The following is a 26,591-nucleotide window of genomic DNA, read 5'->3' as shown; positions in this document are numbered from 1 at the left end:
CCCACAAAAGGCACTTGTGAGTCATGTGCTGTCTACAATTATAACAATTACTGCCCCAAATGATTAATGTTTCGATGTGCATAATGCTTACAGAAAGCTGTGGGAACCGATTAAAGAAGTATATAATTATATTGAGGGAAACGGGTGATAGAAAGGCCAATGCCAGCAAAACCTCCCTTGGCAGCTTAGTGGAAAGGAGCCATGGAAAAGCCCAAATAGCCAGCCTGCCTCTGGGAAAGAGGGCACCACTCGTTCCTGGGATGTACTGTGCCCTCCTAGAGCTGGTTTTAAAAGCAATCTCCCCAGGAAAGAGACGTCTCGCACTTCACATGAAAACCCTCTGCTTAAGCTAGATGCTCTTACATTCAAGACTTTTTCCTGATTTCTCATGGTTTCACTTCCCCAAACTCCTCCCTTCATTTCTCACCCTTCCCTCGGGTACACCACCACAAACCCAGCTCCTCCTCGGAGCCTACAGCCTTCAAAATCATCTGTGTTGCACGTGCACTGCGGGCAGTTGGGTTTCTGGCCAACCTGAAGAGTATTAAGTTCTCAAGACCCAAGGAAGGTGGAAAGCCGGCTCCCAGGGTCTTGGCAGGAGCCAGGGAGCCACAGCTGAGCACGCAGATCCCCTTTTGGCTTTCCAGGCAAGATCACCCTGGATTTCCTTTCTGGTACCTTTTTCCCCTCTTCAGCAAAACCTTTGGGCTCAGAACCGCACAGGGACAGTCCCGTCGCAGGTCAGTAATCAAGCCTTGCTCAAGCTACCACTAAGGCAACCCTTTAAAACACCTTTCAAAGCACTAGTATCAGCAGGAGCTTAATGCAGATTTATTCCATGTTCGCTTAAACATCTGTGCCCAGTGGTCCTGGAGCCAGGGAATGCACACCAGGGTTAGCTGGCAGCTTCCCTCCAGAATTGGATTTCCCCTGGGAAGAAGGGTCCAGGGAGGAGAGCACCCAGTGACCCTGCTGAAACCTTCCCCTCTGAGCTGCCATCCAAGGGTGCTGCAAGACCTGGCTGCCCTTGGGACACCGGGGCTGGCTGAGAGCCTGGGGCGAGCTGTTATGGAAATATTGACAAAAGTCAAGCTGTCAATTATAATGATCCCTGGGAACAGTTTCCCACATGGAGAACGTCACTCGGATCATTAGAGCTGACACAGTGTTCGTTTTTCTCCTCCAGGACTCGGTGCTAGACAAGCCCTCTGCCCGTGTTTGTCTACAGAGGAAGAATGATGCTGCTCCCAGACACTCCCTCCCTTCACAGGCGTTTTATTTTACTCACTGCTTCCCCCAGATATATTACTTTGCATTTTTTTTATTTACTTTCTGCCTGTGCTCCTAGGCTAAGCGTAACTTATTTTCTCTGCCCTTCCTTTCTGCCTCAGCACACGACACCTCGTAACCTGCCGTTTGCCCCTGAAGTAGCAATATTTCCTTCAGCCCGTATTTTGGTATCAGCAAGTCGGGCTTATGGTAGCTATAGAAACACGAAAAAGCCTTAGCAACTGATGGTGGCCAGCAAGGAAAGCCACCGATGCTGCCATGGCAACTTGTGGCGTTAAAACAGTTTCTTGAAAGCTCTTGCTCGTTTGCTCAGGCAAACGTCGAGGGGCTGCAAAAGAAGTCCCAGCGGAGGTGATCTGATGGGAAAGGCTCAGACCTCACCTGTGGAGTGCTGGAGGAACCTTCCAGCATCATCTCCATAGTCTTGCCCGGCATCAGCTCCATCCTCAGTGGTCGAAGCTTAAACACAGGGCAGGCAGGTTTGGGGTTCTGGGAGGGATCTTTGCCCTTGGTGTTACTGATGGCAGGGAGATGATCACGCTGGCGAAATGGGGCAAAACCTTCCGTGGTCCAATAGAGCTGATGGGTGCGCCGTCCTTTGTTCGTTATCTTGAAGCGGTAACAGCAGGGATCCAGGCTAGAAGAGAAGCAGAGATGGAAAATACCATGGGAGCTGCCATCTCCCAGCTTCAGCAACCTGATGGCGTTACCTGACTGCACACTCAGCAATAAAACCACCTCCGAAAAGGCTGCCCTAGCTCAAAGCTACAGCAAGAGCCAGACCTTGGTTGCCCCTAAGTTTATCACCATCCAGCAGCTGGTCTGTTTGCGTACAGCAAGGCAAAGCTTCATGAAGAACATTGTGGTGGGTTGACCTTGGCTGGATGCCAGGTGCCCACCAAGCCGCTCTATCACTCCCCTCCTCAGCAGGACAGGAGGGAAGGGAGAAAATAAGATGGAAAAAACCCTGTGGGCCAAGATAAAGGCAGTTTAATAAAGCAAAAACAAAAGGATGCACATGGAAGCAGAGGAAAGCAAAAGATTTATTCTCTACTTCCCGGGAAGTAGGGCTTCAGTACGCATAGCGGTTGCTCCAGAAGACAAATGTCACAATAACGAATGCCCCCGCCTCCTCCTCCTTTCTCTTAGCTTTTATTGCTGAGCAGACGCCACAAGGTACGGAATATCCCTTTGGTCAGGTTGGGTCAGCTGTCCTGGCTGTGTCCCCTCCCAAGATCTTGCCCACCCCCAGGCTCCTGGTGAGGGGGGAATGTGGGAGAGAACCTCTGCTCAGCAGTGGCCAAAACCCCGGTGTGTTATCAACGCCTTTCTAGCTACCCATGTGAAGTACAGCACCATGAGGGCTGCTGCGGGGAAAATTAACTCCACCTCGGCCAGACCCAATACAACCATCATCTCAGTCGCTGCAGGCAGAGCATCACCAGCCTTTGGTGCTCAATAATCAGGGCGTTTTTCCAAGGTGCTTCCTGCAGGTCTCACTGGGTCAGACGCTAAGCTGGCCCCGTCCTGGCTGCGAGCAGATGGAGGAGCAGCTTCGCCGCCGTTTCACCTTCCCCGTGGGAGCTGCTGCCTCAGATGGCTTTACTCTGAAGATGCCACTGGGGAGCTGCAGGGTATAAACTCATCCGGTGATCTGGGCACCACTTGCCTCGCTGGTGGTGCCCCTGCCCTGGCACCCATGTTATCCCCCTCATCCCTTAGGGAGCATCCAACAACCCTCATCGCCCCCAACATATCACCCTTCGGCCTGAACAGTGCAGCTGGCTTTGTGTTTTAGGAAGATAAATGCACTGAGAACATAGGATCAAGAGAAGTTTCCCTGCTACGAACACAGCAGCAAGACCAGGTCTAGCTGCTGAGGGAATGGAGCGACAAAGAGATGAATAACTAGAGCTAGATATAAACCAAAATGAATATTCAATGGAAATTGATTCCTTCACGTAAAGAAACACTAACTGCAGGCTAGTCTGGAGTAATTATTTTACCCTCTATAAATCTGAGCGTGATCAGGAAATGGATCGTTCCTGGAACAGTTACTGTCTTCTTGAAAGGGACAGAACATGCGGCTTACAAAATGCATGTCTGCTGTGAGCAGCTAACTACAGAAGTGACAGTATAGGACAAACTAGTCCTTGAAACAGACTGCTAAAAAATGATGTACACAAGTTTAGTACGAAATGGTTTAGGCTGCGGACAGCAACAGCTGAAAGCTTGGAGCAGCTCTGGGCAGACGCAGGATTTGGGGCTCTGGGAAAGCCCAACTCATCTGAGATGTCACCTGGGTCCCACCTCAGCTCACTCGGTGGCTGCTCTGCAGCCGACAGCAACGGCAACGACTCCAAACAGCCTGCAGGTGAAGACGGGCAGGGGGGCAGAGGACGGTGACATGAACCACGCTGATGATGTCCCCTGCGCTGTGGCCCACTGGACAAGCACCAACCTCCCTGCTATGTCCCTGCTTAGGTGGATGGCTTGTAGGGGCATATTTAAACCCCCAAAATCTATCTCAAATGCTTAAGGTAGGATTAATCTGCTCTTTCTACTCCAAAATTTAGGTATCGGAGGACTGTGGACCCTCTTTGCAGCCAGGGAAAGGAACAGGCACCTCGAGAAGACTATTCTTCTCGTCCCAAGAGGTCTCCAACACAAGGCAAACAGCACTTTGAAAAGGCTTATTTTTCTCCCATTTATAAGAACACGCCTGGTTTGAGACACCCGCGTTAGGATCAGCGAATCCCCTCCTCTGAGCTAAGCTCTTTCAATTAAGACTCTCAATTTATCCTGCCCAACCTCAAGCAGACTTCTCCTCCTCTCCCTGCCAGAGCTGGTCCCGCAGCCACCCTCGCTTGCCCGTGCCTCGGGATGCTGCTGCGGCGTTGACGGAGGAGACGGCGAGGAAAGCAGGCAGGAGAAACGAGGGAAGAGTGAGTACATCTCATAAAGAGCAGCCCGGCAGGGGAAACGGGGAAGACAAGTGAGCTGAGGAACGAGACAGGGCAAAGACATTCTGCCGCTCCTCCAGGACTCCAGGGCAGAGGGGAAATAAAACAGCACCATTAATTTAGTCGAGGAGTTGCTAACAAGCTACCGCCAAGGTTTTCTGCTGTTGCGAGATGATACTCCACAGTGAGGGGAAAAGCAAGCAACGTTATTGCAGAGGGAAATATGTTTATACTTGTAATGCAGCGTTTTTCAGCCGGAGGCTTCCGGGACCTGCTGTTTTCCTCCAAATCTTTATTTGATAAAGTGAGGAAATAAATGTATTGTAACTAAGGGCAATTCAGTGACGATTAAGCAACTGGTTTCCATTTTGGTGGCTTTTGAGGGTATCTAACGCCTTTCAAATGGCCATAAAATGTTTCTAAAGGAATTCCTATGGCTTCAGCGCAACAGAGCCAGGACCTTGAGCACTGAAGGAGAACTAGCCTGAAGGACTACAGCAAAACTCCTCCTTGCTGAGCCCACGGGAGGAGTGGAAGCTGAGAGATACCCTACCTGAAGTGGGGTCCCAAGTTGAGCTCCGGAGCAAAGGGTTTGTCGGTGACAATCGTGGTGCCGACGCCGACAGCCTGGACAGGGATGACGGAGGTATGGCTGTTCTCTATGAACAGGTTCACCTCGTCCTTGAATTTCTCAGTATCATCCAAGTTTGCTACAACAGTCACAGACACCTCGGTCTCGGGGGGGATCACTCCTTTACTGGGTTCAATCCTCCAGCGTGAGCATTTGCCAGCCTGTAAGACAAACCAAATGCTAACTTCGGATGGAAACCACGGAGCGTGGTCTCTTGTGAGGTGCAGGAAAAGGAAGGACTAAAGACATGAGGGTAAAAAACATCAAGGCTTAATTTTCCTAAATCTAAGCTACAGTGTCTGGAAACAGCAACTATGCGGGAGCTTACACAACCTGTATTTTACCCTCCTTCAACAGACCCACTTCATTAACCCAGTTTTGCCCAACCCAAGGGACGTTCACCCTTAGGAGAAGGCTATTCCCCCTCCACTCTCTCTTTTGGAGCGCGCGCCAAGGGAAGCTGCTTTCTCTCTCCTGGCTTCCCAGGTTTGCGTGAAGGCTCAAGGCCAGAGGAAGCCAGGATTGCTCAAATCCCACCGCGGCAGCCACAGGGCTTGGGGATACTGCTGGGAGCCTGAAGAACACCACTGCAAAACCGATTGATCAAAACCCCAACACCAAAGTCGTCTTTCTCAAGCGTAGGGCAGTGCTCCTCAACAGCCCCTGAAGGACCGCAGCGCCCGGTTCCCGCTGGCCATCAGCTGCAGCAAGGTGCCCCACTGCCCTCGGCTTTGGAAAATTCAGCTATAGATGTTTACAGCAGGGCAGTAAGGAAATAAACAGAAAGAAAACTGCAAGATGTCTTCCCTGTGGGCATGGCCCGGGCTTCCCAAGCACTCTCCTCCTCTGGTTTCTCATGGACCTCCCTCTACGGATGGGGCAATAAGGGTGCTGGACCCCCGGTTCATCTAAAACCATATTCACAGGGAGCAACCTTGCAGCAGACAGAGAAATGCACGCAGTGCTCCCTGGCCGGCACAAAATGCACCGGGATGTAGATGTACGGCTTCGAAGTGTCCATCACGGTGGTGGTGGTACCTGCACCCCACAGTTCAGTGCTGTGTTTGGGACAACAGGCACTACTCACCCAGAACACTGCAATATTGTAAGAGAAGAGGTTTTTTCCCTTTTTTTAATAGAAAGCAACGGTGTGCTTGGAGGCCTGACAGGATAAAAGCAAGTGCCTGATCCAGGTGAAGTTCACTTGAGTTTCCACCCGTCAGGCGGGCGGCACTGAGCTCTAACAGGACACCAGCCAGCCCAAGGGAGAAGGGCATCAGAAAACCAAGCAGCACTTCAAAGTCATGGAAAGCATTTTACCCCCCAAAACAACCTCTGCTAACGAGGGTAAGACTAGCTGGAGGCCAGGGAAGCAATAACTTGCTGAGGGTCCCAGCGGCGTGTGTAGGTGCCTCAGCTACGATAACTCCTTCAGCTGACTGCGCCCTGCGTGGAGAGCGGGTCAGGTCTGCACGCCTGCATCCCAGGATGGAGCACGCCAAAGGCATCGAAATTATTCCAGGCACTGGCAAAATTAATAAACTCAGTTCCATTTCATTTGTCCTCTAGAGCTGCAAGAGAAAGTCTTAAAAAAAAGCAAGATGAGAATGGGATGGAGGAAGGTAATCGGCACAGGGTAAACACTGGGGCTCTGCTTCTCCGTGGGGACCAGGCTAGGCTTTTTTTCTCTCCTACATCTTCCGCATTCATTACTACCTGCAGCCTACTCTCCACTCTTCTGGTTTGGGACCTCATACTCTGTTAGGGAATATTCTCATATTCCCTTTGAGGTCTGGCTAATTATTGTTTTCTTTCTGCATCCCTGACACTCCTTGGTTGCGGAGGAGCAGCAGTGCTTGAAAACCAGGCAGAACTCAGGGCATCTAGCTAGACTGGAAGATGGCAAACAAAGCAAAAACTGTCAGCAGAGCTCTACCCGCTTACCCAGAGAGACTGCAGTCATTGAAACTCCTGAAACCATCAAAAAATCAGCACCAAATTCATTTTCCTCTCAAAGGCCGGTGATGCACACAACCCCAGGTAGATAGACAGGAGAAGACTGACCTCACTCACCACATAGGGTCCCCCCAACCCTCTTCTGTTGTCCCTGCATCCCGTGCGTAGCTGATCACCAGCATCAGAGGCATCCACTGGGCTGCCATCAGCCAAGGGCTACCCAACACGTTCGTAGCGAGCCGGCGGGTGCGAGGTTCTCATTGACATTAACGTACAACTTTTCCTCTGATTCGTGCTGACGCAGGGTAGCTCGCTTGAAAAGGAGACCTGATAGCTCTGCTCCAGAGGTGAAGCTGCACGTCTGCTATCTGACAGAGCTCATTTATCAAAGGCTGGCAACAAACCAGGCAGTAAATTGTACCCAAGAAAACGTGACTGAGGAATAATGATAGGTTGTCTTGATGGAGCCAGACTTGGAATTTCCCAGGGTGACCCAGCACAGAGCTGCCGTGCCCTGCCAGGCCAACAGCCCACTCCGGAGGAGCACGATTTGCATCGCGTCCTCATTCCTTCAGTTAGCGTTCGGTGTGGCTGCAAGGGGCAGCACTGAACGGGAGACCTGCCAGGACCAAAAGGCTCCGCCGGGCCAGACTCACTCAGGTTTCTAGGTCAGCTTCCACCTACACCCATCCAGGCTGTGTCCCAGAGACAAGAAATCTCCTGGAGCCATGCTAAAAAACTCCAGCACTTTAGAGACCAAGATCTAACTTCTGATAACACCCCTGCTACTTGCTTATCCCTGAACGCTCTGAAAAATGATGCAATAGCCGTCTGCGGTGGCGGTGGCTATTTTTGTCCCCGTAGGAGCTTGCACTATTGGACATCAGAGTCCCTGAGTGCTGGGCGAGGGTAGGGATCAATCACTTAATCAAGAAGTTCACTGCTGAGCTCATTAGCTTCTCCCAGGACAGATTTCCATTGTGAATAAGAGCTGCTAAAATTTGGCTATAAGGGACACCAGCGTGCACCTGAGAGCTGGAGGGGTGGCTGCCCTAAGGGACGACTGAGGAGCCACCTCGTTCAGTTCTCTTGAAGCGACTTAAAGCCGGTTAATTAAAGTGGTCTGGTCATTCTGGCCTTGCACGAGTGAAAGAGGAAGCAGACCTCGATATTAAAAACGCAGCTCTACTTTACCAAGCCAGGGCTCTGGCGAGAGCATTCACACCTGGCCAGGCTGACCCATCGCTCCTCACCGGGGTTGCACATGAAGGGGAAATAAAACCCCCTCCTCCATCAGTTGTGCGCAGAGCCTTGTCCCAGGTGTTTTTAGCAGCCCCGAGGTGGGGGACCCTGTGTTCTTCATTTCAAAGCTGCTCTTTATCCGCACAAACTGCCAGTGGCAGAAAACAGCCCAAAAGCACCCAAACCCCAAGGAGGTGGAGATCAGAGCGTGAGGCTGGCCAGAGGCTCCCACCACCAACCAGCCGCCTCCTGGCACCGCAGAACCAGCATCTCCTCGGCAAAAGCGTGGGGACCACCTTGGTTCAGCCTCTGCCCCAGAGCATCATCAAGGGGATGTTTTATGAAATGAAGAGGCAGAGCCTCTAAAGCCAGTTAAAAAAAAAAAAAAAAAAATTAACATGTGGCTCTCGGTGCCGCTGACAACGGAGCCTAATTTGTCACACTTGGTTCAGCTAATAGCAGACTGCTGGGTGAGCTAACGAAGCTTGTCTTCATCTGTGTCCCCTGTCCACAGCTCACCCCTCCAGATCCCCTCTGCCCTCCCCGCTGGGCTGGGGACACCAGTGCCACCGCTCTGCGCATGGGGGTTCACCAGCCAGGGCATGGGCACGGCTCGGCCGGCTGCTGCCAAGCACAACATTTAATAACCAAACTCCTCCGGCTTTTCCTTTGGGAAAAGCACTCCACTGAGTCACTCTTGCTTGTAGGAACATAATTGCCTTGAAGACTTCTACCCTTCTTTAATTCAGTTGGGCAACGGGTGCAGCACAAGACGACGAGCTTAGTTTCCCTAGCCGAGCAGAATAACAATTTTTTCAATTACTAAAATACAGCAATTTTGAAAGGGCAAGAACTCATATAAGATACCTGACTTGATAAAAAAAAACAAACCCCAAACTCTTCCCTGGGGCCGGGTCTCAGGCACCTTTTCCAAGGTCTCCTCCAAACCTCTGCCCCCCTTTTTAAGGGCCACATGCCCTGGACCTAAGGCTGTGCGACACTGGGAGGGACACAGCCTTCCACCTTCCTCAGGTTTTCATCCAACCGCTCACCAGCACAAGACTGGACGCTCCTGGCCCTGACTCCTGTTCGTGACCGATGCCGTGAGTTTCCAGGCATGGTCCAGCTCTGGCAAGACCAAACTGGGTGGAAATCAGCAAACTGGTACTGCTGTATTAGCAAAACACAGCCTTTAAAAACCAAACCAATGGTTTAAATCTAACGGTGAGCTTTCAGAGCACCACGAAGCTCTGGAGGAACAGCCCTGGAAAGAGTTAAGCCTATGCACCTTAACTTCAAAAGCTCTGCTCACCTTGGAGGAGACCACATATTCCAGGCCAATGCTGCCCATACCCTGGAAAGTTAATTTAACACTCATTTCTAAATAGCATTGCAGATATCATTTGAAGGGCATGGCACTGTCTGCCTGGGTCTCGCTACGAGCAAACACTGACGGGCTGGCTAATTATTCCGATGCTTGGGGGAAAAAAAAAAAGTAATTTACAGTAGATTTAAAACCCACCCTCCTGCCAATTCAAGTCTGCTCCGACTTCAGTGAGAGCAGCTGGAGAGAGCTACGAACAGTGCCAACATTTCAAAGCCTTCCCTCCCCGCCGCCCGCACGATTTGCTCAGATAACAACAAAATCGCCGATCGGCCAGAACAAGAAACAGAATCGCTAAAGCGGCATCCCTTTACCGGCACCGTTTTTAAGTTTATCTCCACGTTTTGCTGTCTCTCCATATGGCCGTTTCTTTAATAAAGGGAATGTCGTCAAAAGCTTGAGATAATAAGCAATGAAATTAAGAAATGAAACAAATCCTGCACTAACGAGGAGAGAAGCAAGTATGGGAATGGGAACTGCGTGTTCTCTCCTTGCTTACACCGAGTTTGACCAAGAGCCTTCATACGCTGCCTGATAACCAGTTGATTTTCTCCAGTGAATCCCAGGGGAAGACTAGAAAAAAAAAGCTGTAACTGTTTAAATAAATAAAACCTTGTCTCTTCTGCAACGTCGGCTCCAGTTGAATCCGACAGCAGCTCATCCCCGGGAACGGGGAGCTGCTCACCAGGCACTTCCCTGAAGACCCCGACCGCTGCTGGAAAGCGGGCGGCAGCGAGCTCCGTCAGGAGCACGGGGCTCTGGATTGGGGAGGTCAAGGATCAGGTCAAAGGAGACAGGACCCCAAATTAGGAACCGGAGCACCAACACTAGAAGAGGAACTCCCAAGAAAGGTTTTCTCTCTCCTCCCTCATTCCAAGGCACCGGGAAACCACCGTTTGCCTCCCTGCGGTAGCACATAAAAGACCCAGCACAGTGGTTATGCAGGCAGAAGAAAGCTGCCACTGATTAACAAAAATTACACCCCAGACCTGCCTTTCCTTTCCTGATCACACAGGCGTGATACACAGCTGCCTTCCATGATGCCGGGAGATGTCATTCTCAGTAGCCGAGTCAAAGATCCTTGAGAAGACAGAGCGCAAAGAACAAGTAGGACATGATCAAAGAAAGACGCTTTTTCCTCTCCGCAGGGAGAGCGGACACTTCCATCGATCAATACAACTCTTTTACGCTTGTCAATATGGCAAAAATCAGACACTTAGGGAAACAGGAAAAGAAGATGACAGCAGCAGCGAGGAGGAGAACAGCCACCTTTTTCGGCAGGTCCCACCAGCCCCCAGCTAGGCTGCAGCAGCCCCTTCATGTTGACCTATCCCTCCAGTCTTTTCTGCCCACAAAAAAGGCAAACCCTCCCCTTGCTGGATCCCGAGGATGCTCTAACAGGGCTGCCTGGCAGCTGGGAAAGCATGGAAAAGAACATCAGCCAGACACGGGATTCCGGGGACGAGCATGGGATGACACACTGGTCCCAGGGGTGACAGACCTGCAGACACCTGGCAAGCAGGGATAAGCCAACAGAGCACAAGGGTTGGAACTCCCTACGCTCCTCTTCACACCCACATCTCGATGCACGGCTTTGGAGGGTTTTTATTTATTTCCTTCTGGCAGCAGAGACGCTCAGTGCTGCTTCCCACAACTCATCCAACGGAGAGGAGAAGAGAAAAGGGGAACGGGGAAGCCTGGGCATGAGGGCTAATCCAGGTAATTCCTTAAGTCACTATCCCAAAGTGAAGTTATGCACAAAAAAGCATCTCAGCTTGCTCAAATAACGCTCTTTTCTCCCACAAAGCTAGAAGAACAGCTGGAGTTGATAGGAGCAGCCATTCGCACGTGATGGTTAGGAACATCACCAAGGTGGCAGCGTGGCCATCTGCATTACAGCATTTTCCTTTTCTGTTCCGAACAAGGCACCAGCCTTTTACTTGCCCTGTCGCTGCCCCTTAATTTAATCTCGTTCAGTTTGTTGAACTGCCAGTCAGCGTGCTGTAACATTGCTGATCCGATGCTGCCGTGAAAATTTCAATCAATAGCTATTTTTTTCAAGTGAGGACCGTGATCCATAAGCCTAACCGCAAAGAGTCACAATTTCGAGATTAGCCATCAAATGGGAGAGGGGGAAATCACGGCTCGCTGTCCTGCAGCAATCTCCAAGAAGGAAATCAAAGCAGCAGCTCTGGCATCTTAGAGAACACAAGACTTTTGTTCAGGGGCACAAGTGAATGAAGGATGCCCAAGTCACCCACCGCCCAGGCTAAGGGACAGCCGGAGCCAGTTCTGCTCTCAGATGTACAAGGGCAGTTCACCCTGACACCCGAACGCATCTTAAATTTTACCTCCAAAATTATCCAGTCCTCTCTTCTTCCCATCAATGAACTGCCAGGCAGCAGCCAAGGGCAAAACTTCAACTGAGGCAGCAAAACAGCCCAAAGTAGGGAGCTGCGGCGGGCAAGGGAGCAGCTCGAGCACACCTCGCCTGCCGCAGCGCTGCTCCCGTCAGACGGGCTCAGCATCACGGGGCTGAGGAGCCTGGAGAGCCCTTCTGGAAACGGCTGATGGAGCAGGTTCCCAGGACCTGTCTCCTTGAACGTCTCCATGATATCAGCAGCTATCCCGAGAAGCCGAGATGCTCACCGTGGGGTAACTCAACCCTGAGAAGTCAGCAGGCGGGACTCGGGAGCAACAGAGTCCAGCTTTACCGCGGGAAAAGAAACCATCCCTGAACCACCTCCGATTATTGTTCTACTTATCGATTAGCCACAATATTTGCAGAGATTGCAGTGAAGCAGGGTAGGATTTATCGCCCAATCCCATAAATTAGGGCACCGAGGCATCGGAGAGGCAGATAGACCCCCGCAAGCCCCGGGTGCACGGCGAGCTGCCCAGGGAGCGAGGGAAGGCATTGCACCGGGACGGCAGCACCCGAGCAGAGCTCTGCATGCAAAAGCATGCAAAACCCACCATTTATACACCAGTACCACCCATCCGAGGTGGCTTGCTCTCTGCAGAGATGGAAAGCAGATTTTCGTTGTGGAGTCAAAGAAAGCTGCCCTGGGAATCCCCCACTTTGAGGTTACATTTACCCTCCTGGGCACAGCAACTGGAGTGAAGCAGCTAGAAAAGCAGCAAGAGGGACATTCAGCCTGGGTTAACCAGCCCCAGAAGTTCAACCCACCTAGCAGAGAGAAGCACAAACCTCCTCCAAACCCTGTTTTCCTGCCCCGATCCCCCCTCCAGTGGGGAGCACATCCCACCCAGGCCAGCCCTTCCCAGTTCCATCACCCCGGCCGCCCCTGCCAGGGAAGCAGCCACACGCTCCTGCTACGCAGCTTGTCGCACTACGCGAATTTAACGGCCTTTTTCCGCAGCTAATCTCCAGAGATGCTCTGCAACACTACGGAGTCCACAGACCCTTACAAGTATATTTTTGTGCAACAATCCAACTGGTTTGGTCCCCGGTAGATGTGAAACTCGCCTCACCGCGAGCAGTTGGAGGACAGACCTCACACCGTAGTCTCTAGCGTCAGCGGGAGTTTGAGGCAAAGCAAATGCAGATGTAAAAGGGAAACCGCAGGGAAACCCATGCCTTTTCAGGAGCAAAGGGTTCTCTTGGTCTCAGAGCTCCAAAACCATGATTCTCAGAGCTAAATACCTTCCACAGAATAAAGGGAGAACTTGTACAAATGATCCAGACTCATTTCTGCTCAAACATCTATGCAAATTCTCTATTTTACTGAGGGGTCCCCCAGCTAAAACTGCCCCCAGAGCCAGGCTCCTCTTGCTGCATTGTGATGGAATATCTTGCTTTCTCTCTCAGACAGCGATATGGAAATGTTGCATATAAAAATCAAGTCACAGGCCGCTCTGGACCAGTCATTTTTGTTGGAAAATAGCCCCATAAATACTTACCATCTCTGCCCAGAAGGATGCAGGGATGACAGCCTGATTGGAGAGGTGGAGAGTTCGGGAAGCATCTTGTAGAACTTGGATAGTGCCAAAATTTATCTTACTCGGATGCACGTAGACAACCGGTCCTTCTCCAATGCTCATTAAATGGATTTTCTGCTCCAGGAAGCAGGTAGGAAAGATCCAAAAAAAAAAACCAAACAACAGGGAAAGTTTAAGAAGATTAGAGAGCTCTAAGGGTACTCCAAGGCTGGGGGATAATTACGGCTGTTTGAAGTTTTCAGTGTGGTAACACTGATGCAGAAGGCCTGGAGCAAGTGTGGGATCTAGAGTGATCCCATCGGAAAGCCACAAGCTCCCGTCATCAGGGGATAAGGAAACCCAGTTTCCCACGCTTGCTTTTTCACACCTCCTCCAGACTGTCCCCTCTCCTTCCTCTGCCCTGCGCCGGCTCCCACTCCTTTTACTGCTCAATCTCGCCCCAAACCGCCCTCCCTGCCTCCTGCTGCTGCCCAGCCGTGCTGGGGCAGTAACTTCTTTAACATTCCCAAAGCTTCCCCTGTGAAAACCAGCACAAGTCAGCAGCAAAGCAGGCTCTTCAGAGCAGAGATCATGCAAGTTAGTTGCCTCGGATTTGTGCTTATGTGTATTCCTGGTATTATATGAATAAGACGTTAATTATGAATTGCATCATTCAAGCAGTATTTTTTTCTTTTTACAGTCTGAGACCCAAAAGTTTTGTCCTTGCAGAACTGGCACAGACTATTGGAGGAGGAATGCGGACCCCTTTGCTAAACCACATTCTCACATCATTAAAAACAATGAGAATTTATCCAGTCTGGCTGGATTTCATTAGTTCTAAACGCTCCAAGTCTTAAACAGAATCTGAATGCATAAAACTCCCAACACTGACAAGCTGCTGTATGATTCACTGGAGGGCACGGAGCATGATTTAACCACAAAAGAAACCAGCCTCCACAATGCAAAACCTTTAGTGATGTCTGACCCAAGGAAATGGCATTGCCAGCTGTCAGAATCACCCAGATTCAGCCAGAAGGAGCAGCATCCAGAAACGCTCATCCCTTGACAGGACACGACGGCACGCAAGGAAGAGCCAAAAATCACGTACCAAGGCTGGTACCTCAAAAATAAGGAACTGAAGCCATACACGATGATGGATCTTTTATCCCTCCGGGAGAAGGGAGGCAGAGCTGCAGTCTGGGTGATGCTGCCCGAAGCTCCCGGGAAGAAGGAGCTGGAGGGAAGAGCGGTGCCTCGCCGGCTGGCTTTGCCTCCCGGTGCCAGCGGTGCGGAAGCAGCAACGGCAGGGCAGAACCCTTTGGAGATGGGCAGAAAAACATCGGGAGGATGCCCAGGCTAGCTGGTTTCAATTAGAGTGTGTACTAACACGACGTATCCTTGCCAAGGAAAGGGCTTATAAAAAAACAAACCACCTTCATCTACAGTCTTCTTAAAAGGGACAAGAAAAACCCTGTTCAACAGCATTACCGGCCATGTGACACACGGGGAAAGGCAGTAAAAGGAGATGGCAACTCCGCCATGGGTAATATTGCCACACATACACTGCTGGCTTTGTCAACGGGCATGTAACGTCAGATTTGATCACTTAGGAATGAAGAGCATCTGTCCCTGGCAGACAGCCGTGGTTTGAGCGACCGCTTATTCTGACAGCGGCCGGCTGCCGAACGCCCGGCCCGTGGCACAGGAGGTGCCTTCCCACCGGTAACCCCAGGGCTGGGTTTTCCAGCCCCTTGATGCAGGAGATCACATCCACCAAATTGAAGCTGGCACGCAGGCACCGGCAAACAAAATACCAGGCAACACCCTACGCAACCTGGGTGAAAGATCTGTATGATATTTCACCTAACTCTGTAAAGGCTTGGTATCAATACCAGACGGCATAACCTAAGACAACAAGAGCAAGCTTATCTTTTGCTTTATTGGAATACATTGCAGCGATTCCCCTGAGGTCAGATCTGCATCGTATGATCCATACAGGTAGGATTTGCCACCAGTACAGGATGTATAACGAGATGGTTAGCTGTTCTGCTAGCCCAGAAAGCTCTGGACTAGGGAACGACTGAACCACCACCCAAACAATAGGGCAGCCCTATAGAAAATACAAAGAATGTCGCCTGACAGCCAGAAACTCACATCTGTGCTCCAATATAGGCAGCGAGGTGTCTAGCAGCACTCGCTGGGTGCTAGCAGCGGCCGAGCATAAACGCTGCATGTTAAAGATCAACTTAACTCGCTCAATCTCATGCTAGTCGTTTCCTTAGGGACAGCTAGGATTCTCCAGCTGAAACGCTCGCCCTTTGGGCAAAAAAAATTGACATATTCATCTCCAAATAGAAAAGATTAAGGTAAAGTTTGAAACTATAAATTGTTAGCCCAAGGGTTAAAGCTTTGCAAGAACACGGTAGTTAAACAAGCTAACAGTTAAACAGCTAGGTTATTCCAGAGGGGAGAAACCCTCCTTCTTAAGGAAGCGTGCCTTATCTTTATGAGCAACTGTTTGGTCGAAGTTCAGACCTCCCTGCAAAGCCTGCGTTGCCTGTTGACTGGTTTACGTGCACATCCGCAAAGGCCTGGGTTGAGACGTTCAGTGGCATCCAGGGGATTTAGCAGCATCATTTCCATTCGTTTTAATGAAAGTTTAAACCCCTCAGACTGCTTTCAAAACGTCAGCCTTCCTTTCTGTCACAGAGAGCTTAAGGTTCCCAGCAATCCTCTGACATCCTCTTTCACGCTCGGAGAGATGCCAAGACATTTTAAAACAGCTGCTTCAAAAGTTAATATCTTTTTAAATTAAAGTTTAATTAACTAAATTTGCTGTAGATTTCAGCTAGATGAAGCCAGGACACTACATACAACCTTCTCTTGCCTACATTTTGTTGTCGTTGCTGCTGTTCTGTATGCCAGAATGCAAGCAATGCCTTTGAGGAGGCTTTGCTCCAGGAATGCTTTGCCTCTTCCATTTCCAAGCTTGGTAGAAAAAAAGTCTCTGTGCTCCAGACGCAGGCGGTGTGGAGACTCACGTGTCTTTGGCTGGGGCTTTCGGCAAAGGGATTTGATGGATATTTCTCAGACCTGATGGGCTTTCAGAAAAGCTTAAATCCAGCTTTGCACAAAACATCACGGTTTCTTACACGGCGCTCCTGAACAAAAGCCCTAATGAAGCAGCAGTTGCTGCTCACCTAATAACACAACCGAGTATGAGACCCAGGGACGGTGCTGGGTTTCAGCCTGGGCTTGTTCCCCATCTCACATGTCCATAATTAAACGCTGCATCAGACACTTAGCTTATCACCCAAGAGGATACCATCCTTCCTCTTCTCTAGGCAACCCCTAGAATCCCTTCTTTCCTTGTCCGCACCAGCCATATATCACAGGTTCTTGCTTTCCCAGGAAGCGTCCCTGTACGCTTTACGCCGCACCCAGATGAGTCGCCCAAAGGCGCGCGTCTCCCCTAGCACTCACCAGCGGGGATCCGTCACTCCCAAACACCGCCACGTGAGCAACGGCGTCCTGCTCTCCCGTCACCTGGACTTCCAGCGTGAACGGGACCTGCGCCGAGCTGCGAGGCTGGATGATCCCACACGGCACGGGGCTGGAGTACCACACAGCAGCATCCTCCTGGTGCTCCTATCAGGGACAGGATCAAACCCAACTTCAGAGCGACCTTTGAGGAAACTTTAAACTCCTTGACATCTACCACAACAACAGTTCACACACATTTTTAAAAATCCCTAGGAGAAAGCAGAAAGGCACAAAACCAGATGCAAGACTAGTGTGGGCTTAGCATCCTGAGGGGGTCCAAAAGCTGCTGCATCCCACTTCTGGGCTGGCAGCCTCCTCGCAGCAGCTTTTCATGACCCTCTAAGTTCTCCTGCATGAAAACACCCCAAAGACTAGAACATAAACTGCTTCCTAAAGAGTTTAAACTGCTTCCTAAAGTTTATATTCAGGTAAGTTCCTATTTAACTGCTTCCTAAAGTTTATATTCAGGTAAGTTCCTATTTAACTGCTTCCTAAAGTTTATATTCAGGTAGGTTTCGGTTCTCAGCAATATAAACCAGCAAGGTCTTATCCAAAACCCTTTTTTTCCTAAAAAACCCCTCGATAACATTTGAGGGCAGGAGGCGGAGGGGATGCCAAACCTGAGGAAGAACCCCGTAGCAGCCTGGAAGATCGCTGTCATTCACAAGGGTCAGCATCTGCTGATAAGGGAATTTTAGAAAGCACCGTCCAAACGTCACCACGGGGTTGAGCACTCGCAGCGGAGGAACTACGCATCTAGGCAAAGAGATGACCAAAAGGGAATTAGAGATACCGAGAGAATGTAGAATTTGTTTACTCCTTGAATAGGGTGAAGTGGAGCATAACACATTTGTCACTGTCAAATAGACATTTAATACCCCTACAGCAATAAATTGCCTTTAACTTCTTTTTATTCACTTTTATTCAACAACTTCTTGCAAAGGAGGGGCACACCCTGAGTCTCAGCATCACGGAGGCTTGCCGCTGTGGCCAAGTGCCCAGGCAGAGCACGTGCCTTGTCTGATGGGCACCTTTGCCCCAGGAGGCTTGCAAGGACCCTCCCAATGGCCCCAGCACGGCGTGAGCTCTGGGGGAGCCTTCCCACCGAGGACCAGCGCTCTCCAAAGCTCAGGGAACACGAGACTCCAGCGTCTCGGCAGAAGCGACTCCCTCCTCTCCCGTACCGCTGTTGCCCTGCCTGAAAACTCAGCCACTCGTCCCAGCGATGGAGGGCACAAGCCACCACCTGCCTGCGGCAGCGGGTGATCGCCCTTTCCTCGCTTCTGTAGCTTGGTCCTTCGCCCCCACGAGGCCATACACCGTCCGTTCCCATCTATTTTACAAAACTGCAGCCCAGGCACTGACTGGACAACTCTGCCTGGGAGAGGGAAACTGCATCCCTCTTGTCATTAAACTGACACCCGCTGCAGCACGGCAGGGTTGAATCCGGCTGCAGCAAGAAGAACTTTTGGCTTACATCTGAGAACGTTGATGTTCAAAAGAACCAGAGGAAAGCAGAGAAACCTGACCTCACCTTCCACATCAAGGACTACTTTTCCTTTCATAGGATCTTGCCTTTATTCTTCCCCTCACCAGTCCTGCCATAAGCCCCTTCCCCATTTGCACGTGCCTTCGTTAACTGAACCGGACACCAGCTTTCAGCAGGCTGCTCGGCACATCCCAAACGGATGTTGCATTTTGGTCGCAACCCAGGACAAGTCCACCACTTGCGGGAAGAAGGAGAGGCGGCCCTTTGGAAATTTGTTTACACTTCAAGCACCAAAAAACCAGGCCAATAATGATTATAATTACTGTTCCCTTTAGAAAAAGGCTGTCCATTGGTGCTTCTCAACATGGGCTGCTTTCAAAGCACTGCTGTTCTATCTAGCTGGGCAGAACGAGCTCATTAAGCAACGCTTCTCGTTTGGAACTGGAGCCAGCAAACCGCGTGCAAGGCAGCGTGCTGGGGGTGGATGCATGAGGGGAGAGGATGAGCTGCAAGGAAAGCGCCGATACCTGGCTGTGAGAAGCAACGCCAACACCTCCTTGCCAACACCATCCACGTCCACCACCAGTGCCAGCTGGTATCTCTTCACAGTGTTGGAACACAGGGTGACCTGGCGGGAGAGAAGAGCATCAAATACTCCGTCACTCCCAAAAGCCATCGCCCATGTGGGGTGTCCTCTGGTTCTCGTTCCACAGTAAGGAAAGGGAGGATTTTGCCCTAATTCTTCTTCTGGTCCATGCGCAGAGCCCAGTCTCTGGGAGTAATAAAAGTCTGCTGACAATATCTGCTTTGTTAAATACACCGTGCAGTTATCAGGGCGTCCGTAAGCTCAATTACAGCACAATTAGACTAATGCTCTACTCATCGCTGTATTAAAATTAAGGGACCAATTTTTCATCTCGACTACAATAGCATAAATCCAGAGGAAATCTGTTGACTTGAACAGAACGAGTTCAGCTTTACAGTGGGAAGCTGAGGGCAAAACCTGGCCCAGCAGATGCTGTGCAGTTCACGGCTGCCAGAGCTTTTTCACTCCCCACTGGAGATCACTGCAGTGAATACAGCTCCTTCTGCTCAACAGGAGAGGAGAAATAAGACCGGGAAGAAAAGCAAACTGCTTTATACAATGACATCTCTCTTTTTAACAGCCACTTTCTGTCCTCATCCTTCCTCTGCCCTTTAAATCAAAGAAATCACTCTAAGCAGCTCTCAAAAACACATGAATGGCTTTTGTACTTGACTATACGGTGCAAGACCTTCAGCTTATGATTTTGGAAGCAAAACGGTGCTCCTTCGGAAATGTCCCAGAATAACCCAGCCAACGAAAGCCCAACACTAATGCACATATCTTACTGGCGTTACGCTGGCAGCACTGAAGCCCTCTCGTACATCAGTGAAGCTTCAGCTCCAGCTGCTGAGGCACGTACGGCCGGGCGCCCCCCATACCTGGATATCCAGGAGCCCCTGGGAGCGGATGGTCCCTCTGCAGGGCTTTATGGTAAATTCGGTTGGCTTGACGTGACCTTGGGCTCCCTTTCTCCAGGATGGGCGAGTGTTGTCCGACATCTGAACAAAACTGGTAACGCTGGGCTCTCCTGAGCCGTCCCCAGGAACGCGAAGGTGGAAAGTCATGGGCACCAAGGAGGTGTTGGTGAGGCAACACGACAAGGTGCGAGGAAAGCCTAGGAAAATGACACAAACAGGAATTTATGCACCAATTATCCTGTGATGCCGGGTGTGAATATCCTGTTATGACAGCACTGCGCTTGGAGTTTAGCTCTTTTCAATCTGAATTACAGCTAATTGAGAAGCTAAGCAAGGAATTACTCGTCACTTAAGTTCCCTTCTATGCTGATCACAGAGGTTGCTTCCTTGGCAATACCCACTCTTAGCAACGCTGAGCAGCAGAAGTTTTTCTCTCTTCAACTGAGGAGCTCTCTCACATGCCCCCAAACCAACACCAATTATTTCTCACTTATGAGTGTGCATCCAGACAGATCACTTGTTCTGAAAATTCAATCCATAAAATTCCCCGTTAACGCCGTGAACACTCCCATAGTTTTCAATAAATAAAAGTAGCGTATTGCCATCGAGGAGAAGCTACAGTAAAAGAAAGGCTGGATGAAGTTGGGCACTAGAGCACGATGCAAAGCACTCTAACGCAGTTTCTCTAGGCAGGATCCTTAAGGCATCTCCTGTTTTGGGGCAACCAGACTGAGCGACAATTTGCAGCCCACTTCACAGGAGACAAGCCTGGTGCTTCCTTAGAAATCAGCAGGAACCGTGCCTCACCTTACCTAACAAACGGGGACATCACATCCACGCTGCACTGCCTTTGATTACTGCCCGCCAAGGTTTACATCACTTTAGCTTTCACGCTGGCTTTCCATTATGCACCAGCGATACAACCGCAGCTGGTGGGGATGTTCTGCAGAGACAGGCCATCAGCCCACAGCCTGCTCTGGAGCGGACATCTGGCTTGGCTGGCCAGCTCTGCGAGAAGGAGACATCTCCCATGGCCTGCTCACCAGGCGTTATTGGAGTACAGATGGGGAGGAAAGCCGCCTGCAGACACCGCAGGTCGTCTCTCCGTGCCCACCCACCCTGACCGCTGCCCACCTCCAGCAACCGCTCCGGCGGGGAGGCTGGAGGTGCACAAAAAGGACAAACAGAGGCTTCACAATCCCAAATGAGACCAAAGTCGCCAGGCACAGACGACCGTCAGCAGCACAGTTAAAAGGCAAAAATACAATAGCTGCCTTCAGCTGAAAAGGCCTTATTAATGAAATCGGATTAAGTAGGATGAATCTCCTATTACACAACCATATTTCTGCCTGGTGCGTTTCTTGTTGTTTTATTTATTCAAAAGGAAACAAAGAAGTGGCAGAGTGGTGATGTAGGGAGCGGAGGAAGCGGCTCAGGAAAGGTAATGAGTTTTCTTAAAAAGTCCATGAACAGCATGAAAACACAGAGGCATCCTGGGCGCAGAATGATAATGGCCCTTCAATCAATCCACAATTGATTTCACATTTAAACTTTAGATCATCTCAGTAAAAAGCCTTTTGTGAGAGGGAGATGGAGAACCAGAATCTGCATTTCAATGGAGACGCTCTGGATGCTCAGCCACCGGCTCCATCAGCAGAGCTGGGCTTTCGGCGGGGAAGGAGAAGGAGCCCACGTCTCTGAGGATGCCAGCGCCTGATGCTTGGGCATATTACCTGGCAGGTGATAACGAGGTGGCCTCACAGCGCTAATTAACATCTCACACTTAAGGTCAGGTGGGTAAATGGTGCCCTCGCCTTGCAACAGGAACATTTACCCAGAGCAGCTCCAGGCCAGTACGTGGCTTGAACCCCCTTCTCCTGCAGCCCCGTCCCCTGGGCCCCTCTGGGACAAGGACTTTCGCGGTCATTCTGCCGCCAAGGAGAAGCAGCCCTGGTTTTAACAGCCTGAAGGCTGCTATGGAGGAACACGAGTGACAGATGCTCTTCTGTTCAAGTGCCCCGTTTTGGTGATGCACAGACCTCCCAACCCGTGGTCCAAGCCCAGGGCGCACTCACCAAAGGAGATGTCACCGAAGCAGAGGGAAGGTACGTTGAAATGAAAGGTCGGTCCGATGACACAGCCCCTGGGAGGACAGAGACAGGCAGAGGAGACGGCGGCTTGGTTAGAGAAGTGCAACGCATTCAGCTTTCGTCACCGCTCGGAGGGATAAAAGCTGGTCTCGGAACCACGTCGGGTTTCAAATCAACCCGTCACCCTTGTGCCCAGCACGGCACCCGTGTGGGCAGGAGGCAGCCAAAGCCAAGCAGTAGCAGCTGAGAGCCGCTGACGTGGCTTAGGGCACCATGTCAAGGCAGGGGGCCAAGGGTATGCCCCCAAGTTGCTGCTGGCCCGACAAAGGACCCTGAACAAGTGATGGCTCCGTGCCTCAGTTTCCCCATCTGTAACGTGCTGGGCACAGAGGCGTCCACACAAAAGTGGGCTGATTGTATCTAGCCTTCCCAGCTGCAGGTTCCCTGCTTTGGCATTTCTTAGCTGGAACTGGTGTTTCCATGGAGTATATGAACGTTTTTTCCTCAGAAGATCTTGATCCACGCGATCGTTAGGCATGCAGGATTTTGAAGCGTGAAGCCAGGGGAGCGCCCAGACACCCGCTGACTGCAACAAGAGCGGCAAGAGTTCTAGAGTGGACAGCTGAATCTTGGAGAATCGGTGCACCAGCCCACACATCCAAGAGCAACACGCATCTTAAACCACCGAACATGGTGTCCTGAACCCTCCACACCTCCTCACCTGTCCTTAAATTCAGCAGCCAGTTCTCCAAACTCCAAAATCAGCACTTGGAGCAGCACAACATTAATTTATTTCATGGTTGATGCCAATGAATACCAGCTCTGCCTCTTAGTTAAAAATCAAGGACCACAGCGAACCACGCCTTCTAGTTTTATTCGCAGGACGGCCACTGGGTCTGTTCTGCACAGGATCAGACCCCAGCATCCCGCAGGAGGGACCTGCGTTCATCCGTGGTGTCCCATTTCCAGCCCCCCTTTCTAAACACCAAAGAAACAAGCATGCAGGACCTTGTAAGGTTGGTTTCCAAGTAAAGAATAATCACCTACAGTTTGGGCATCTTTGGATCACATAGTCAAAAAGCACTCAAAAACTGCTTTCAGGAGTTTCAATCCAACGCTAGTTCTCCATTCTTGGAGCTGAATCAGTTCCTGAGAATAAGACAGGTAGCAAATCCCTGCTGCTGCTGAAGTTCCCTCTCCAAGGACCTCACGTAATCAGACCTAACCTCCCAAGCCCCAACAGCTTCCTTCGGACGGAGCAAAGGGAGCAGACACCCTTTCCGTCACAGCACTTGCCAGGAGATGATGGAAAACTACCTCCAAACCAACCACGACTGGGGATCGCGCTGGGAAACTGCCAAGGACGAGCCTTGCCAGGCAAGTGGGGAAACGACTGCCGTTTCTGCTGAGCGCTCGGGTGAGTTAAACCTGAATGACTGCCCAGAAGGCTCAGGCAAGGAGCCAACCCAGAGCTCTGTGCACCACAGCTTGCAAGAAAATGGGGGAAAATGCAGCGGTTTTGGCAACAACTGTGTTTTACAGTAAATAATGCATTTGTGAAGGGAGATCAGGGTCCTTGCAGAGCAGGAAGGATAACACAAGGTGGGAGAGGAACCACTTGAACACTCATCCCCGTTCCTTCCTTTATAGCCCAGTGTCCCACCAGCCAGCTCGCCTCCATTCAAAAGAACTGGGAGGTTTTTCTCCGTGGAGACCTAAATCCAGTGCCCAAAACCTCCCCAAGAGGGAGGCTCAGCTTGACCCGGTGGGTGGACATCTTGCAGGAGTTTGAAAACAAACAGCTTGAGTTGCGGGGCTGAAGAATGAGAGATAAGGGCTGGATAGGGATCCTTGAAAAAGGCAAGACAGAAACCAAGGAGGCAGATGCCCTGGGAATCACTGCTGAGGGACGCTGTATGGGAGCAGGCGGGGATGCTGAGGTACCATCAGATGGGCAGCACAGGAGCCACCATCCCAGAAGGAGAAGTACAAGGATGGGGAAGAACTAAGTAAAAAAGGACCAGCCCAGGGTGGTGCTGGCACGACAGGGCAGAGAGTGGCCACGGAGAAGGGGAGGACGTGCTGGGCACTGGGAGCCAGGGCATCCGTGGGGCAAAAAGGACCACGTCATTTGGTTGTGGGGAAGCCAGAAGACAACTGTCCCGCTGACAGCTGTCTCCTTCCCCAGGAGCAAGGCCACGGTGGGGCAGAGGCAGTGGGCACTACCCCAGCAATACTGTGCTCTACCTGTGATAAGGGCATCTTCCCAAGTAAAACCTGCCCTTGCTCAAGGAGAAAGACTGCTTACGCAATAACATCCCGTGACCAATTTGGGGGAGGGACAGAGGAGAATAAATTATTCGATTGTGAAATGTTCCCTCTTGATTTCCAAAAAAAGCAGCGCTTTCCCTCCAAACACAAAGCCAACATAATTGTTTCTCTACTGAGGTCAACAGCCCTACTCACCACTTCTCTTACAAAGTAATAACCTTGTTCTTTTTTTTTAATCCATTTCCCTTACCTTATCAGTAAAAAAATCGACTGCAGATTCCTTTCATTGCTTTACTACCTTGATCTAATGCCTCCCAAGAGCAGCAGCCCAGGAGGCTGGCTGCCGAGCAGGCACAGCCAGCCCCAGAGCATCAACTTCCCTGCCTACACCACGTTATCCCTCCAGCCCATGGTTAAGACCAGCTGGGACAAGTTCGCATGCTGCTGCGGTCCTGAGAAGCGAGCTTTGCCTCTCCTATCGTAAGCTGTTTTTTTTTTTCCTCCCCCCTTCTCCCTTTTGCTCGGTGAGGATTCTCTTTTGCAACGGCACCAGCCCACGGGATGATGCCCCAGTCCCTGCGGCAGCGCTTGCTGCAGAGCTCCCTTCTCCCGCATCAGCACTTTCCCGGCTGCAGACAGGAGGTACCGCAGCACTCGCCGCACGCGAGCCGGGAGCACGGCTTGTCCCAGCGCGTTAGCATGAGAGATGATGTTGAGGCTGCTGCTACCCATTTTGTATAGATTATTAACAGAGGATTTTTAAAAACACTGCTTCTGGCTGCAGAATCCCCCAGGCTGGCCCATCTCCAAAGCCCTCTTGGCCTTGCTGGGTGTTCAGGTGGGACATCCCAGGCCATCTACTGCCCAAAGCTGATACCATCACAGCGTCTGCCACGGCCCAAGGGGGAATGGGCTACTTGGAAGGAGTCACTCCAGCTCCTGGGTACCCAGGCTGGGCAGCAGGCATCTCCACACCTTTCCTGTACAGCCTCCAGTCAAACTTTTTGCCAGCATGGGTAGTCACTTAAAGCCCCGAGGTTTTCAGAGATGTCAAAGGGTCACAAAAGGAACCTGCTGCTGCTGAACTCTGGGCAAAGTGTCCTGGAAAGCCACAGAGCCACCCTGGGTCAACCATAAAGGCAAAGCTGCTTCACAGAGGAACCCAAGACTTTGAAAGTTAAACTGGATATTCAGAGCATAGGAGGCATGGTCATAGGTGGCCAGCAGGTCAAGGGAGGGGATTCTGCCCCTCTGCTCTGGTGAGACCCCCCCTGCGGTGCTGCATCCAGCTCTGGAGCCCTCAGCACAGGACAGACATGGACCTGTTGGAGCGGGTCCAGAGGAGGCCACCAAAATGATCAGGGGATGAAACACCTCTGCTATGAGGACAGGCTGAGAGAGTTGGGGTTGGTCAGCCTGGAGAAGAGAAGGCTCCAGGGAGACCTGATTGCAGCCTTTCAGTACTTAAAGGGGGCTTATAAGAAAGATGGGGACAGGCTTTTTAGCAGGGCCTGTTGCGACAGGACAAGGGGGAATGGTTTTAAACTAAAAGAGGGGAGATTCAGACTAGGTATAAGGAAGAATTATTTTTTTCCCACGATGAGGCTGGTGAAACCCTGGCACAGGTTGCCCAGAGAGGTGGTAGATGCCCCATCCCTGGGAACATTCAAGGTCAGGTTGGACGGGGCTCTGAGCAACCTGATCTAGTTGAAGATGTCCCTGCCCACGGCAGGGGGGTTGAACTAGATGACCTTTAAAGGTCCCCTCCAACCCGAACTGTTCTATGATTCTATGATTTCCCCTCGCAGACAATTACACTTCATTTGCTGCTGCAATTGCAAGGTTCAAACTGGAGTCAAGGTTAAAAAGCCTTGGCTCAGTGTGGGGATGCTAGGATCAGAGCTGAAACTAAGACCTTAGACAACACCTTTTTTCTCTGCTCCATCATAAAATGAGGTAGGTGGGAGATGGTGACCCGGAGATAACTACAGATGTGCCCACCAAGCTCCTATAATCCTCCTCACCTGATAGTCAAGGTCACAGGCTCAGGCGATCCATTCACACTGAACCCGAATTCTTCTGTGAACTGCCCCAGGATGGTGGAACTGAAGGAGATCTGGATGACTTGGAGCTCGTCCGGCAAAATGATGCCCTCCCGGGGGAGAAAGGTGAAGCAGGAGCCCAGAGCTGTGGCTGGAGGGACCAAGTTGAAGGGAGCATCGATGGCTCCTTTGTTAAACAGGATCGCCTGCAGCAGCAGGAAAACAAAATGGAAATACATAAGGAA

At 51.0% G+C, this 26,591-nt stretch overlaps 1 protein-coding gene across 1 annotated transcript in view; it reads right to left on the bottom strand.

The window, feature by feature from the left end:
* HYDIN (HYDIN axonemal central pair apparatus protein) overlaps positions 1 to 26,591 on the bottom strand; it is a 160,160-nt gene that overhangs the window by 68,435 nt on the left and 65,134 nt on the right. Inside the window, exons 12-20 of the mRNA XM_075160949.1 lie at positions 26,329 to 26,552; positions 22,019 to 22,086; positions 19,905 to 20,140; positions 18,968 to 19,068; positions 17,572 to 17,707; positions 16,892 to 17,056; positions 13,391 to 13,543; positions 4,807 to 5,045; positions 1,672 to 1,927 (exon numbers count right to left, since the gene is read on the bottom strand). Of these exons, the coding sequence (XP_075017050.1) occupies positions 1,672 to 1,927; positions 4,807 to 5,045; positions 13,391 to 13,543; positions 16,892 to 17,056; positions 17,572 to 17,707; positions 18,968 to 19,068; positions 19,905 to 20,140; positions 22,019 to 22,086; positions 26,329 to 26,552 (1,578 nt within the window). The remainder of the gene's footprint in view (positions 1 to 1,671; positions 1,928 to 4,806; positions 5,046 to 13,390; positions 13,544 to 16,891; positions 17,057 to 17,571; positions 17,708 to 18,967; positions 19,069 to 19,904; positions 20,141 to 22,018; positions 22,087 to 26,328; positions 26,553 to 26,591) is intronic.

The sequence above is a fragment of the Calonectris borealis genome, chromosome 12 (assembly GCF_964195595.1).
Source record: "Calonectris borealis chromosome 12, bCalBor7.hap1.2, whole genome shotgun sequence".
In the NCBI taxonomy this organism is placed as follows: Eukaryota; Metazoa; Chordata; class Aves; order Procellariiformes; family Procellariidae; genus Calonectris; species Calonectris borealis.
This window is presented reverse-complemented; position numbering and strand designations above follow the sequence as displayed.